The 14,657-nt window shown below is 43.7% G+C and overlaps 1 protein-coding gene across 1 annotated transcript in view; it reads left to right on the plus strand.

The window, feature by feature from the left end:
- The window catches only part of Atxn10 (ataxin 10), a 134,612-nt gene extending 120,291 nt beyond the window's left edge, over positions 1 to 14,321 (plus strand). The window contains exons 11-12 of the mRNA XM_036209030.1: positions 13,407 to 13,594; positions 14,026 to 14,321. Coding sequence (XP_036064923.1) covers positions 13,407 to 13,594; positions 14,026 to 14,028 — 191 coding nt within the window. The 3' untranslated portion in view covers positions 14,029 to 14,321. The remainder of the gene's footprint in view (positions 1 to 13,406; positions 13,595 to 14,025) is intronic.
- The last annotated feature ends 336 nt before the right edge of the window (positions 14,322 to 14,657 follow it).

A 14,657-nucleotide genomic window follows, 5' to 3' on the forward strand; every position in this document is an offset into this window, starting at 1 on the left:
GTGCAGCCTTTAATCCCAGCACTCAGGAGAGGCAGGCGGATCTCTGTGAGTTCGAGGCCAGCGTGGTCTACAAAATGAGTTTCAGGACAGACAACATTACACAGAGAAATCCCTGTCTTCAAAACCAAACGAAAAAAGATGGTAACTAGCATACATCAGCATCACCCCCTGACTTCCACATGGTACACACACATACACCACACACACAGGATTGTAGAGATGGTTATAACACCATTGTATTTAGTACCCCTGAGCTGTGCACTGAGAACTGGTAAAGATGATGAGTCACATTTCACTGTAGTGAGAAATTGGAAGAACAGAATGCAGTAGTCATACCTTGTACTGAGTCCCTCCTCGGGGCCCACACAGAGTTGGGTCCTGATCTTTTGAGTCCAAAAGCCAAAATATCTAATTAACAATTCTTATCCATGACATTGTGATTTTATTTATCTTCATGACCATCCATAAAATATTACCCTTATTTTATAAAAGAGAAAGTTGTAACAAATGGTTTTGTGAGTGGCCAGGACTATTAGGCGTTTAATGGCATGAATGGCAGTCCAGTTTAGACTTTATGTCCATGAAGCCCACACCATCACCTCACATAATACAAGAAAATCTGTGCTCCTCATTGTATGAATGAAGGAACTTAAAGCCAAGAGGCAGGGAAACATGCCCATTTGAAATGACTGCTACTACAAAGCCCTGTACTGGAGCTAGACCTGGGCCCCCAACCTAGACAAGACATGATATCTTCATACTTCCTAATTGAATGCTTCGGTCATGGTTAAGTTCTGGAGAGAGATTCCGATGTGTGATTAACAGTTTGAGCTTTTGTGGGATCTTAATCAATGGCTCTAATTTTAGTATAACAAGTCCTATTGTCTATATAAGATGAGAAAACACATTCAAGTGTTAACTTTTCTAGAAGGGACTATAAGTGGTAAAGTGCTTGCTTAGCATGCACTAAAACCCTAGTACTGCAAACAGGCAAACCTGGCAATAACAACAAAAATAGTACATTTCTGTAATTAATTTCTCCCACAAAAGCAAAATATCTAGAAATACTTTAGAAATGTAGTGTCACCACTACAACTTACCTAACTTTGAAACAGTCTAAAGTATTTATTAGCTCTTGTTCTCATAACTTTCTGTTGTAGGCTGACCTTAGGGGTTAAAGAGATGCAGTAGTGCTTCTCTCTGATAGGAAGTTGGGCTTAGAGTTCCCATACAGAGAAAGAATCAACTTGCCTCTTCAGCCACTTCCTCCTAATTACATATTTGCAGACACCTCTTTCTGATCCTGAGTCTCCCAGCCCACTCCACTCTGACTGCTGATTTCCTGGAGGCTTTTGAGAGGGGAAGGGCCAGAAGCAGCATATCAACATGGCCATGTGACTCATGACCAGCCCCCCCACTCCCCCTCAGGGAACTAATAACATCAGCCAGGACAGTGGGTCCAAATGCCTAAACCCCCAGCATTCATAGGATGGGGCTTTCCTGGCTGGTCGATACCTGCTGTGTCTTGTCTTCTCTCAGATCCACCAAAAGCTCTTTGTTATTTGTGTTCTTCATTTAATCCTTCCTAGCACAGAACTGTTTTTGACCCTTGGCTACACTTTATTACTTCTGAAATGTCATTAGTGCTAGACCAACACTAATCTCCTGTAATTTAGATGGGATTACTTTCTCAACTTCACATTTTCATTTCATTTTCAGCATTAGTTTATTAGCTAGTTCTAAAAGTATTTTACCGAGATCATTGATCTGAGCGTTGTCTGCAGGTTGGTATTGTCCTGTGGGCTTTTTGGAGTGGAAGAAACCAGTTTCAAGTCTCAGACTTGATCATTTTTGTCTTCCTTGCACTCTGGCATGAAACTCGTGCTTCTGGGGATTCAGTCTCCACAAGCAGAACAGTATGTTTGGAAGCTGTATAGCCTTGAGATAGGAGCTCAGGGCTGGAGCCACATTGCCTGTGTCTATGCCCTGGCTTCCCCATTTTTTATTTCAGGGCACACGACAGGTTACTCAGCCTCTTGGTTTTCAGGATCTTGGTTTCCTCTTCAGTAGGTTGAGGATAATCAAAGGGTTAGTGAGTGCTTAAAACAGCTACTGTCACATACTAGGTTGGACGTGAGTCTGCTGCTATTGTTTTTATTACTACTTTTCCAATTTTATGCAAATACACTGACCATTCTCTTCTCAGTCTTAGCAAGTGGGAGACACTGAAGTGAATTTCTCTTTTTTTATTATTATTATTAAGAAATTTTCTATTCATTTTACATACCAATACATACAGATCCCCCTCTCCTCCCTTTTCCCATACCCCAGCCTTCTCCCCCCCCCAATGCACCCCCCCCATTCTCACTTCCTCCAAGGTAAAGCTTCCCATGGGGAGTCAGCAGAACCTGGTACATTCAGTTGAGGCAGGTCTAAGTCCCTCCCTCTGCACCAAGGCTATGCAAGGTGTCCCACCATAGGCACTAGGCTTCAAAAAGCTCATTCATGCACCAGGGATGGACCCTGATCCTACTGCCAGGGGGTCCCTTAAACAGTTCAAGCTAAACAGCTATCTGGTCTATGTAGAGGGCCTAGTCCAGTCACATGGGGGCTCCGCAGCTATTGGTCCACAGTTCATGAGTTCCCACTAGTTTGGTTTGGTTGTCTCTATACGTTTCTCCATCGTGATCTTGATGTCTCTTGCTCATAGAATCCCACTTCTCTTATCTACTGGACTCCTGGAGCTTGGCATGATGCTTGGCTGTGGATCTCTGCATCTGCTTCCATCGGTTACTGGATGAAGGCTTTATGATGACAGGGTATTCACCAATCTGATTACTGGAGTAGGCCAGTTCAGGCATCCTCTCCACTATTGCTAGTAGCCTAAGGTGGGGTCATCCTTGTTGATTCCTGGAACTTCCCTAGCACCCTGTTTCTCCCTATTCCCATAATGTCTCCATCTATCATGGTATCTCTTTCCTTGCTCTCCCACTCTGTCCCTATTCCAACTTGAACATCCTGTTCTCTTATGTTCTCACCCCCCATCGCCTACCCTCCATTGGCCCCCCTCACTCCCAGTTTGCTCATGGAGATCTCATCTATTTCTCCTTCGCAAGGCAATTCATGGGTCCCTCTTAGTGTTCTCCTTGTTAGCTAGCTTCTCTGGAGCTGTGGGTTGTAGTCGTTGCTTTACATCTAGTACCCACTTATGAGTGAGTATATACCATGTTTGTACTTCTGACTCTGGGTTACCTCACTCGTGGATGATATTTTCTAGTTCCATCCATTTACCTGCAAATTTCATGATGTCATTGTTTTTTCTCTGTTGAGTAGTACTCCATTGTGTGTATGTGCCACATTTTCTTTATCCATTCTTCAGTTGAGATGCATCTAGGTTGTTTCCAGGTTCTGGCTAATACGAATAATGCTGCTGTGAACATAGTTGAGCATGTGTCCTTATGGTGTGATTGAGCATTCCTTGGGTATATGACCAAGAGCGGTATCATTGGGTCTTAAGGAAGATTGATCCCCAATTTTCTGAGAAACTGCCATACTGATTTCCAAAGTGGCTGTACAAGTTTGCACTCCCACCAACAGTGGAGGAGTGTTCCCCTTGCTCTGTATCCTCTCCAACATAAGCTGTTATCAGTGTTTTTGATCATAGCCATTCTGACAGGTATAAGATGGTATCTCAGAGTCGTTTTGATTTGCATTTCCCTGATGATTAAGGATGTTGAGCAGGTCCTTAAATGTTTTTCAGCTGTTTGAGATTCTTCTGTTGCAAATTGTCTGTTTAGCTCTGTAGCCCATTTTTTTAATTGGATTGTTTAGTATTTTGATGTCTAGTTTCTTGAATTCTTTTTATATTTTGGAGATCAGCCCTCTGTCAGATGTGGGGTTGGTAAAGATCTTTTCCCATTCTATATAGGCTGTTGTTTTGTCTTATTTTTTTTTTCCAGGTGCAAAAAAGTGATAGGCTTTTATTTATCTTTATGACATAATACTCCATTACACATATACATCATTTAATTCTTTCATTTGTTGAACATGGACTATAGTTCTGTATTTTGACTCCTGTGACAACAGAAACATACATGGACATAAAGGTACTTATTGCATTATAATGATAAAGTTCCTTGGGTACATAGTCAAGAAGGGCACAGCTAAATAAACTGATAGTTCTACATTGAGTATTTTGAAGAACCTGTCTTGCACTCTGTACTAGCTATACTAGCCTGTGCAGAAGAGTCCATTTTCTCTGTGCCCAAAATCTAATCTGACTGTAGGAGATAAAAACCCAAACTTTAATTTCTTATTATGTGAATGTTTGCCTACTTATATATATGTATGTGCAGCATGTACACACTCAGTATAGTTTTTTTATTTGAACTTTCCTAAAGATTAAAGATGTTGAACATTTTTCATGATCATTTTCATAAATGTATCGGTTGTTTGTGCTCTTGCTTTTGGATAATGCTGTTGATTTGAATGGAGAATTTTCTCTTTTCTTTCCTAATTAATTAATTTATTTATTTATTTATTTTCTTGTTGACTGCGTCCTTTTCTCTACAAAAGCTTCTTAGTTTCAGGAGGTCCCATTGATTAATTGTTGCTCTCAGTGTCTGTGCTACTGGTGTTATATTTAGGAAGTGGCATCCTGTGCCAGTGCATTCAAGACTACTTCCTACTTTCTCTTCTATCAAGTTCAATGTAACTGGATTTATGTTGAAGTCTTTGGTCCACTTGGATTTGAGTTTTGTGCATGGTGATAGATATGGATCTATTTGCAATCTTCTACATGTTGACATCCAGTTATGCCAGCATCATTTGTTGAAGATGCTTTCTTGTTTCCATGGTACAGTTTTGGCTTCTTTGTCAAAAATCAAGTGTGAATTCTCTTTTAAAGCCTCTCTGAGAGTGGGAGTGTACTCTGAATAGGTTCAGATGAAGCAACTTTTCTGATGTCTCTTCTATTCCAGAGTTCTGTGCATTTTATAAACATCTGTCCACTCAGCAGATGGGGCTTTGCTATGCCCTGAGTTCCTCTTTCAGGCAATAAAGCTCAGCCATGGCACTGTTAGTGGGGACCTGGGTATGACTGGAGTCCTGGGCATTGTTTTCTTTAGAAGCCTGATATTCTCCCCAGCTGTCCCCACAACAAGAATGAAGGTGGCTGTGCTTGTGTTGTGCATCTATATGTGGTCCTCAACATCTCACAGCCCAAATCTGACACAGGAACTGAGCAGGCTGTCTCTGGTTAAATAGTTAGATCACTTAAGCTCCACATACCAAAGGCCACAGCTCAGATAATGAGGAGCCTGGCAGGTGAGCAGCACATACTCTGCAAGAGCCAGGGAGCACAGGAAGGAAAGCATTCCCAGAGTACTGTAGAATCCTGCTCCTATGCCCTGTGTTCAGTGCACGTGCTGGACACTTTTTAGCATGCCACATGCAGCAGCCCTGTTAGTCTCAGAAGTGACGTCAGAGTGCTGCCCCAAATACAAATGGAACCACTTGTGGCCCCAGAGCCCTTTGGTGTGGTCTGGGTTAGAAGTGGTATTGGTTGTTTCTGATCCTGAAACCTGTAGTGTGATAGGGATGCCAGACTGTGCCTGCTTTATACCACGCTCTGCTTTGAAGTGGGTAGTAAAAAGGATTCCAGAGTATGTAATGTACAAAATTAGTTTCAGTGCTCTAAGATCCTTCACCACCAAAACCCTGTGAAGACAAGGTACCTGTAAGCACAGCCTTTGCTTGCCACAGAAGCATTTGGAGTGGGCAGTGCTCGTGATGACTGTCTGGCAGGGAGGATGTCGTCTTCCATGACTTCACTGCCAGCTGGACGGGCCCACAGTATATTTTCTTTCTCATCTTGGATGCTGGATGGTGTGCATCTGGGATTGAAGGAGAGAGCATAGAATTCAGCCAGGGTCCAGACAGAGGGCGGTATGTGGCATGGTTCCCCACCCTGCCCACAGATGCTATCAGGAAGTGGGAGCTTTCAAAAGGTGGAGAGATGTGTGGGCTTCGAGGAGGAGTCCCTTGAAAGAGTGTCTCACCTCATCTTTAAAGGTCACTCTAGAAAAAGTAAGTTGTATGTTTTAAAGACAATGAGTGTGGACTTCACACAGAGGAGCAAGTCTCCAGTGACAGCTGTTCAGGCCCTTCTGCACCATCTCTGAAATTTCTTTTTCTCTCCCTTGTGGCTGGAGAGGACAGGAAAGCACTTAGTCTTTAAAGCAGTAATGATTCTGAAATCACTTTCCCTCTGTATAGGCAGAAACTACTTGCTATTTGTAGCATGTATTAAGAACCCATATTCCATAGTCTTCATATTATGACCTATAATTCACTAATGTGGCAGATTTTTCTTTCCCACCCTCTTCTATTTGTTTTTCCTTTTTACTGTTTTCAGTGTTGGCAGTTAGCCATTAATTAGTAAGTTGGCAGGTATGCACACATGACTTGAGCTGTGATTTGTTAGGCGCTGTTAAGACAACAGGCTGCAAACCGTGAAACAGTGCATGCAGCACTCACTGAAACACTCAGAGCACAGATGTTCCCTTGTATTAAAATACAGAAGAAAATTAGATACTGGATAGTCCAACAATTTAGGGCAGTAGGAGGAGCCAGTGTGGGTGGTTTGTGGTGGTTACTGCATACATTGGTTCCAGCACCATGCAAGGAATTTAGGAGGATCTGCCGCCACTAAGCTTTCCTCTTTAGTTTCTGAATGAGAATAGTGTGTAGTGAATGAGTGTTGATAACCAAAGATAATGATAGAAGTTAACAGTGATGTAGAATGAACTTCATTATGAAAGCAACAGAAATATCTCTGGATGTCTAGAAATGGTTGGCCTGTGCAGAGAAACCTAGGGCTTTGTGGAAGAATAGACACCTTTCCCCACTGAACACCTCCGTCCTGTCTACCCACTCCTCTCCATGAGCCTCCTTCCAGCTTCTGTTGTGGCCATGAGTCTACGGATGCTTCCCCTTCCTCTCCATGAGTTAGTCCTGCCTCTGAGGGGAGGGTTGATGGAGGCCACCCAGCTCCTACCAAGAGGGCTGAGGGTGCTGAGCACAGTTTGTTCCTGGTCCATACCTCCGCATTTTTCCTTCTCTGTAGGAGGAAATCAGCATACTTGGTTTTTAGTAATATAAAGAATTTCCAGAAGTTTTATAACGGACTGCTTGCTGTGCTCCTACATCTCAGTTTTGCATAGTTTGAAAAGGTTGTTGTTTAGTGTGCTGCAGGTACTTACCGTTCACTCTGATCCTCAGATAACCTTCCGTGATGTGGTTTGTAAAGGCCCTTGAAGGAGCCTTGTCTGTCACTGACTCTACTCTTACAGTGCAGTTGAGTTGGAGGATCTCCATGCCTGCTCTCTGTCTGCCCTGTGGCAGTAGCTCCTCTGAAGTTGTCTGCATGTAAATCCCATTCCTTCACTGGCTCACTGTCTAAAGTAACTTCTCAACATACTATGTAGGTAAAGACTATTATATGGCATGCATATACAGATGTTATGTCAAGTACACGTATATCCTAAAATTAAAGTATAAAGCCTTTGATATTTAAATTGTTATCAATGAAATGTAAGTTTCCCAAACCCATACTTTTAATAGTTCCTTGCTTATTGGTTCCTTACGTATCCAAGGCCATAGGTCGGCATCTGAGGGGCGGAATGTTAAACACCATGCTTCTTTGGCTACTGTCTTTACAGTTACTTACTCCCAGAGCAGCCACAGGTCACTCACATATGATTGGTCCTGACCAGAGGTTAGTTGAATTTGTAGACATGGAAATTGATCCCTTAACATATATGAGAATTGTATGAAATATATCAAACTGTTCACCGTTTCTTGCCAGTAATTTGCCAGCCCCCATTCTCAGTAGGCTCCTAGACAGGCTTTGGGCCTTGACAACAGTTTCCTTAGACTTGAAGTCTGTTGGCTTTGATTCCTAGAAACAGCCTGCCTATAACTAGATGAAGTCTGTCTTAACAGGTAACATTTTACTCAGGTGGTTGTACTTTAAAGCAGGCATGTCTGCTGGTTGGTACTAAGGTGCTCGTACAATTTTCTGTCCACTAATACTGAGTCACCTAGCCTGTTCACAGCTTCAGGCTTAGCATGGACCCATGGAGTGCCCAACTGGCACAGGTGCCCGCAGCCCCTCCTCCCCTTCCTGGTGCAGCAGCATGATGCTAACTGCCACTGTGGTCTCTGTGGCCTAGGTCACAACACCAGCGTGTTCTGCAGAGAAGCTGCAGCACTGATTGCGGGCCCTTTCAAAGCAGTTTTGCGACAAACAGGCTCATGCCTTCTATTTGTAGTAGCTATGGAAACAGTAAAAGCGCTCTCTCCAGAGCTAAGCATACAATAAAGGACTTGAAGTTTTGGTAGGATTAGAGACTTTAGGAGATGTTGAATTTTCTCCCCCACTCTTTCTTGTTCCCTGTCCCTTTACAGAGGGAACAAGAGGGCAATGTGAATATTAACTGGGACTTGTTTTAATCTCCCTTGTGACACTTAAGACTGTCTAGGTCTGAACTGACTACTCAGGCTCCAGTCTTTCACTGCACACTAACAAGGAGCCCATACATATTCATGACCCAGGGCTACGATCAGACGGCTCTTAGATTGTGTTTTGCAGAGTTTCTCTTTTCAATTCCAATCTTCTGAAAAAAGTGCTTTTTTTCTGTCGTCTCTGAGTACTGAGTTATAGTCAGATAGGAATAAGAAGTTCAGGTGCTGTGGCATAGTAGGGTGACTAGTTAATAACAGTGTACTTTAAATGTCAAAACGTTGGGAGAAAGGATGTTTAGTGTTTTCACCATAAAGGAATAGTAATATTAGTGCTAACACATTGCTTAGTGAGTAAAGGTGCTTGCAAGTCTGGCAGCCTGAGTTGGAGCCCAGAACCCACATTGAAGGGAAGGAGAGAACTAACTCCACAGAGCATAGACCCACGGAATATCCATCCAGCGCTGGTGTTCTCCTCCTGCTCCTCTTCCTCCTCCTCTTCCTCTTCTTCCTCCTCCTCCTTCTCCTCCTCCTCCTCTTCCTCTTCCTCCTCCTCCTCTTCCTCCTCCTCCTCTTTCTCCTCCTCCTCCTCTTCCTCCTCCTCCTCCCCTTCCTCCTCCTCCTCCCCTTCCCTTTCTTTCCCTTCCTTGTGCAGCAGCAGCAGCATGATGCTAACTGCCACTGTGGTCTGTGGCCGAGGCCACAGCACCAGAGTGTTCTGCAGAAAGGCTCCAATGCTGACCTCCATACATGTACCATGGCACACATGCTCCCCAATACACAGACACACATCATGTACATACCCAAATAAAACAGGGGAAAAGAGGGCCAGCAAGATGGCTCGATGAGGGTAAAGGTCCTTGCTCTGCAAGCCTGTCAACCTGAGTTCACACCCCAGAACCCATGTAAAGGTGTATGGAGAGAACTGACTCTACATAGTTGTCCTCTGACCTCTACCGACATGGCATGCACACCCCTATGCATCATTCATGAGTACACACACTAATGATAGATAAACAATAAGGATGAGATAGGTGTGAACTTTGCAGTGTATGCACATATACGTGTTGAAATGTCATATGGAGACTGGAAATATGAACAAGCTCATGTCTTTGATATGTGAGTTTAAAAATTAAGTTAAAAAGAAAAATTAAAGCCTGAACACCTAGTAAAAACAAACTTTAGAAATTTATGTGTAATCTGAAACCCTGGACAGTAGTGCCCAGATGTTTTCATTTGAATAGAAACTGTTCATTCTGTTGATGGACAGCACCATCAGCTGCTGGTGGTCACTTAGAGGGAGGGGTGCTTTCTTCTTATCTACCTAAGAACATGTATGTACAGGACTCGGAGCTTTATGGAATCCTAGGAAAGCTGATTGATACCACTGAGAACATCAAAAAAGTATTAAATACACAGTTCAGTGCCAAGTGCTGGTGGTGTTGGCAATTCGTCGTTTATTTCTGATTTCCCAGGTGCTGAGGTGTTAGCTCCAGCATGCTCTTGTGATTGCAGTTCTCACAACCTCTTCCACAGCCTTCACTTCCACATCTTGGCATTTTGACTACCAATTTTGGGAAAAATAAGAATGCCTTTGCTGCCTGGCTTTCAAGACTTCTTCCCTTAGGTTGTTGTTTCCATTATGCTTTGTCCCGGGGAGGTATGCCTGAAGGCCCAGCTTCAGCCTTTCATCTGCTAGAGAGCTCTCTTCACCCTCATTCTTCCCTAGAGTTGCCTTTTCCTCTTACAGGCAGTAGGCATCTCACCAGGTTGTTTTGTTTTTATGTACGTCATTTAGCTTCCAAACACTTAGGGGTGAGTTGATGATAAATTACCATGCTTAACGTGTTCCTAGCCCTGCCCTGAGATGAATATGTTTGAAATCAACTTTCCATGGAATTGTGATGATGTTTGGTTGTCTTGGCCCTTTTGTTTACACAGTCCAGCATCCTTATCCTTAACGGGCTTGCATTTGTGTTGGGTTTGCTGTCCTGGAATCTTAGACTTCCCCCAAAGCCATGATTCAGGAAACTACTGGGATGTGAGAGCAGAGCATTACTGGTGTGGATGGCACTAGAGAGGATGCCCTCCCTTTACATACTCAGCTATTATCTGTCTGCACTGCGCTAGGACAAAGGACAAACACATGACTAAGACACCAGGCATGTTTGTGAAGCTCACAGTTTTTAGGGTAGACAAGAATATACACAAGTAGTGGGAACTTGCATAATTTCAACAGCTGAGTGTTGATATGGGCACTAGGGGCCAGACTGGGTGCTGGAGACATAAAAGTGAATTAGTACCTGCCCTTGAGGTGCTCATAGTTAAATACAGTGTGAGGAAGAGTGTTACTAAGAGTGGGTTCCTCTAAGAGCCTTCTTTTACACTCGTGTTGGGGAGTAAGGAGGTCCCTGGAAGGCTCCCAGCAGTAACCGGGACTCAGCAGAGAATGGCCACTGAAAAAGAAAGCAGGGAGGGGAGAGGGGGCTGCAATCAGGCAAGGACATAGGCCTAAGAAGACAGGCAGTATGATGTGGCTGAGGTCTAGGAGGCAAGAGGTCCCCAGTAAGAGAAGGGCAGGGCCATTGGCTCTCCCCAAAGTGGAGCTGACTTGATAACTTGAAGTGTGGGCTGTGTTGTCTTCCTCCAGAGAGTCTGTGTTTGCAAATGGCAGTGACAGTGTGTCACCGCTGAACCACCCAGCCCTTTGATCGCAGGAGCTGTTAGGAAATCTTGGCAGCCTCAAATTTGTTCAAGTTTGTTTATCTTTAAGTGAATAGCCAGGAATTCCAGAAACGAGAGAGTGTTTTGCCTCCGCCATTTACAGCTCTAGAGCTGTATCTATGAGCCAGCCCCACCTCCAGTCCTACACGTTGTCTCTGAGTGCATGCCTCAGATGTTTGCTCCTTCCGTCACTTCCCGTCATGATTGCTGCTTCCTCTCTCCTGTAAAAAGTAAAAGGATGAGTTTGTATAGTGGTCATGTCACCTTAGGTGTAGAAAATAAATTATTTAGAAATTACTTCTTGTGTTGAAAGTGTTTGGCACCCACAAATGTTATTTTTATTTTCTATGATGGCACAAAGTGGAGACCCAATGACCGTGGAAAGGGGGAAATGCAAATTCAGGTTTTATTTCAGTATTTATGTGGATTTGGTTTTTAGAAAAGAAGCAGAGTCTTATAAAGGAGCTGGGCCTTGTCATGATGGATGGCAGACAGATTGCCAGGTGAAAACAGTCTCTAGCAAGGAGTGATAAGTACAGACTCAGCATCCGTCAGCGAGTGCAGCTTCTGCTCTGTATCTTTGGAAACACTCAGCCATTGATACCCTCAAGTGGTTTCACTTGATAAATCTTCAGATACCAACAGATCGTTCATTCATTTATTCAAGGCTGCTAAGTAGGACTTTTCTCTGTGCTAGGCTCTGTCCAGGCCCCATAGTCAGTCCCACAGACACGAGGCCAGCCAGAGGAAGAGTCGTGATCAGGTAGAGAGCTGACCTGAGACAATGTAGAAAGGCTGGGCTGGATTATGAATCGGGGTTGGGTTATAAAGACTAGGGTGGCACAACCATTTAAAACCCCATAAAGACCCCTTGATCATATAGTAACCCTACTTTTAATGCTTTGATTCTTAGTGAATAGATTCAAATTTTAATTTCATTTGAGGTTATTGAACTAGAGAAACCATTTCTTTCTTTTTTTTTTTAATTCTATAAGTAGAGCCCCCACCTTTATTACTGTTGACAGCCTCTCTTGGGTTTCACTTCTGATTAGTAGTCTAGAAATGTCTCAGAACCAGTCTGAGAGAAGCCTAGGGCAGTATCAGAAGCTTGGTCTGATGCCTTTTGGAGCTGCATGTACTCTGTCTGCCTTTGGAACTGCCTGAGTGTGTATCTAATGGCTATCAGGAAAAGGATCCTTCCTTTTCTGTGTGTGCTGGAGACCAAAACCATGCCCCGGTAGGTGCTGTGTTTTGTAAGCACACTGGACCACAGTGCTGCATCCCCAGCCTCTGGATTTGATGATTCTGATACTCTACTGATCATGATCAGATAGGCCTGTTTCTTTGGAAATATTTTTATGCTAGCCTAGGTTCCTGTAGTTCCCTCTGGACCAGAATGAAGCCTTAAACAAAAGCCTACCCTTGGTAGTCTCTGCCTTACAGCATGCTGTAGAGTTGCAGCTTTCTGTTTTCCTGCCACCTTAGTCATGAATAATGCAGCGATGTGACCCCAAGCTTCTGTCGTCTTCATTCTGATGTGGGGACACCAAGCAGGGCATTTCATTGGAGGGCCTGGGCATGGGGAGGCAGTGAGGGTCGTGTACTTTCAGAGCATGAGTGTTTCACACTGAACCTAGCAAATCCTTCACAGCTGAGGCTTTGTCTCTGAAATACTGAATGAGAGAAATTCCATGGTGACTCCTAGGAAACCATTCTTACTGATAACTGCACTTTAAACAGAGCTAGTTTCCTGTCGTATTTTTTTCCCAGCGCCTCTGACTTGTCTGCAGAGCTCCTCTTGTCCTTCCCTAGTGAATTGACATAATGCCCAGGAGTGTGCATATGTGTACTGCTGTGTTCATAAACCTCAGCAGTAGCTGCCCTGCCCCCACCACCACCAGTGTGCGTGTGTGCGCACTCATGGTCTTGTTCATCAGACACTCAGTGAGCTGGGACTGGTTGCTGAATCACATGCTACACACACAAGCACGTGTGCACCTTTACAGCCTTTTAAATGGTTTCCTCTTTGAGTGCATATTTATATTCTTTCTAACCCTCTAGAAAAATCTCATCAGTATTCTTGTACCTCCTCCACTGTTTACCTCTGACAGTCATGTGAGTTACAGAAATGCTATTAAATTCCTTCACTCTGACTCCAGTTATGATGCAGTGGGTGGTGTATGCTGTGCGAAATCTCACTGAAGACAACAGCCAAAATCAAGATTTCATTGCAAAAATGGAGGAGCAGGGGTTGGCAGATGCATCCCTGCTGAAGAAAATGGGTTTTGAAGTTGAAAAGAGTGGGGAGAAGCTGATTCTGAAGCCTAATAACGACATCCCCCCACCTGTAAGTACTCTTATTGAAACTGTCCTCCAGTCTCTCCCTGGAGCTGGCCCTGCATCCTTGTGACCTTGGAAGTGAAAGATTGTTACAGGGAACAGAGAAGACAGGGAGAAGTTGTCCTCTGGCATGATTACCAGACAGCACTAAATAGTGCTTCAAAGAACTTTTTGGTCAGGCTTAAAATTAGAACTCATGCAGATCATGACATACAAAACCATACTGAAACGTATACATGGTATAAACAAGTCCCTGACCAGAATTAGGCTGTCTTTTAAGGTAGCAGCAACATCCACTGCTCTTTTTCATGTGCTATTACATGTATCCTTTTCTCCATGATCGTGACGTAAGCAAAGCTCTGCATTTTCCCTTTGATGGTTCTTGTAAAATAGACGTGCTGCAGCTATGACCCTGTTTCTTGTTTTGTTTTTTCTTAGTGAATGACCTCTCCATCAGCACATGTTCAGATTCCGTCTCGTGGATCTCTCATCTCTGCAGTATATGAAATCCCAAGTATTGGAAATGTAGAGCACAGATGCGGGACCTCTCAGTCCTTTAGAGTTCAATGTCTGTAAGCTACAAGTGAAAGTTTTCTTTTTCTTTGCAGTAAGTGTAAACTGTCTGCCTCACCTTTGTCCCCTGGGTAGAACGTGCTTTCAAGTCATATACCTTGTGCTTACTGTTGTAGTGGATAATAAACATTTTTGAGGGCATGGCCCCTACTTGGCAAAGACTGGGACCCTTGATTGGATTCTGTCCATCCTTTCAGATGGCAAGTATGCTTCATTCCTTTGATTCTCTGCTGCTCATTGGATTTCTGAACTCTGGTGGGCTCTTGAAGTAAGTTTCTCACTGATTAATTCTACCAATCTCTTTTCTACCCCTCTGCCTTTCCAAAACATTGACATGACTCATTTCCAGCTAATTAATTTGAGAACTCTCCTTCTTCATTCCATGCACTGTGTTGTCACTGAGCCCTGTCCTTTGGAAGTTGGAAAGGAGTGAGAATGGGTGAAAGAGCATGTGGCTCTTAACTGTTTGTGTCCCAGGCTGACGTGGAGGTACAGAC

This window comes from Onychomys torridus, chromosome 16, assembly GCF_903995425.1.
Source record: "Onychomys torridus chromosome 16, mOncTor1.1, whole genome shotgun sequence".
NCBI lineage: Eukaryota > Metazoa > Chordata > Mammalia > Rodentia > Cricetidae > Onychomys > Onychomys torridus.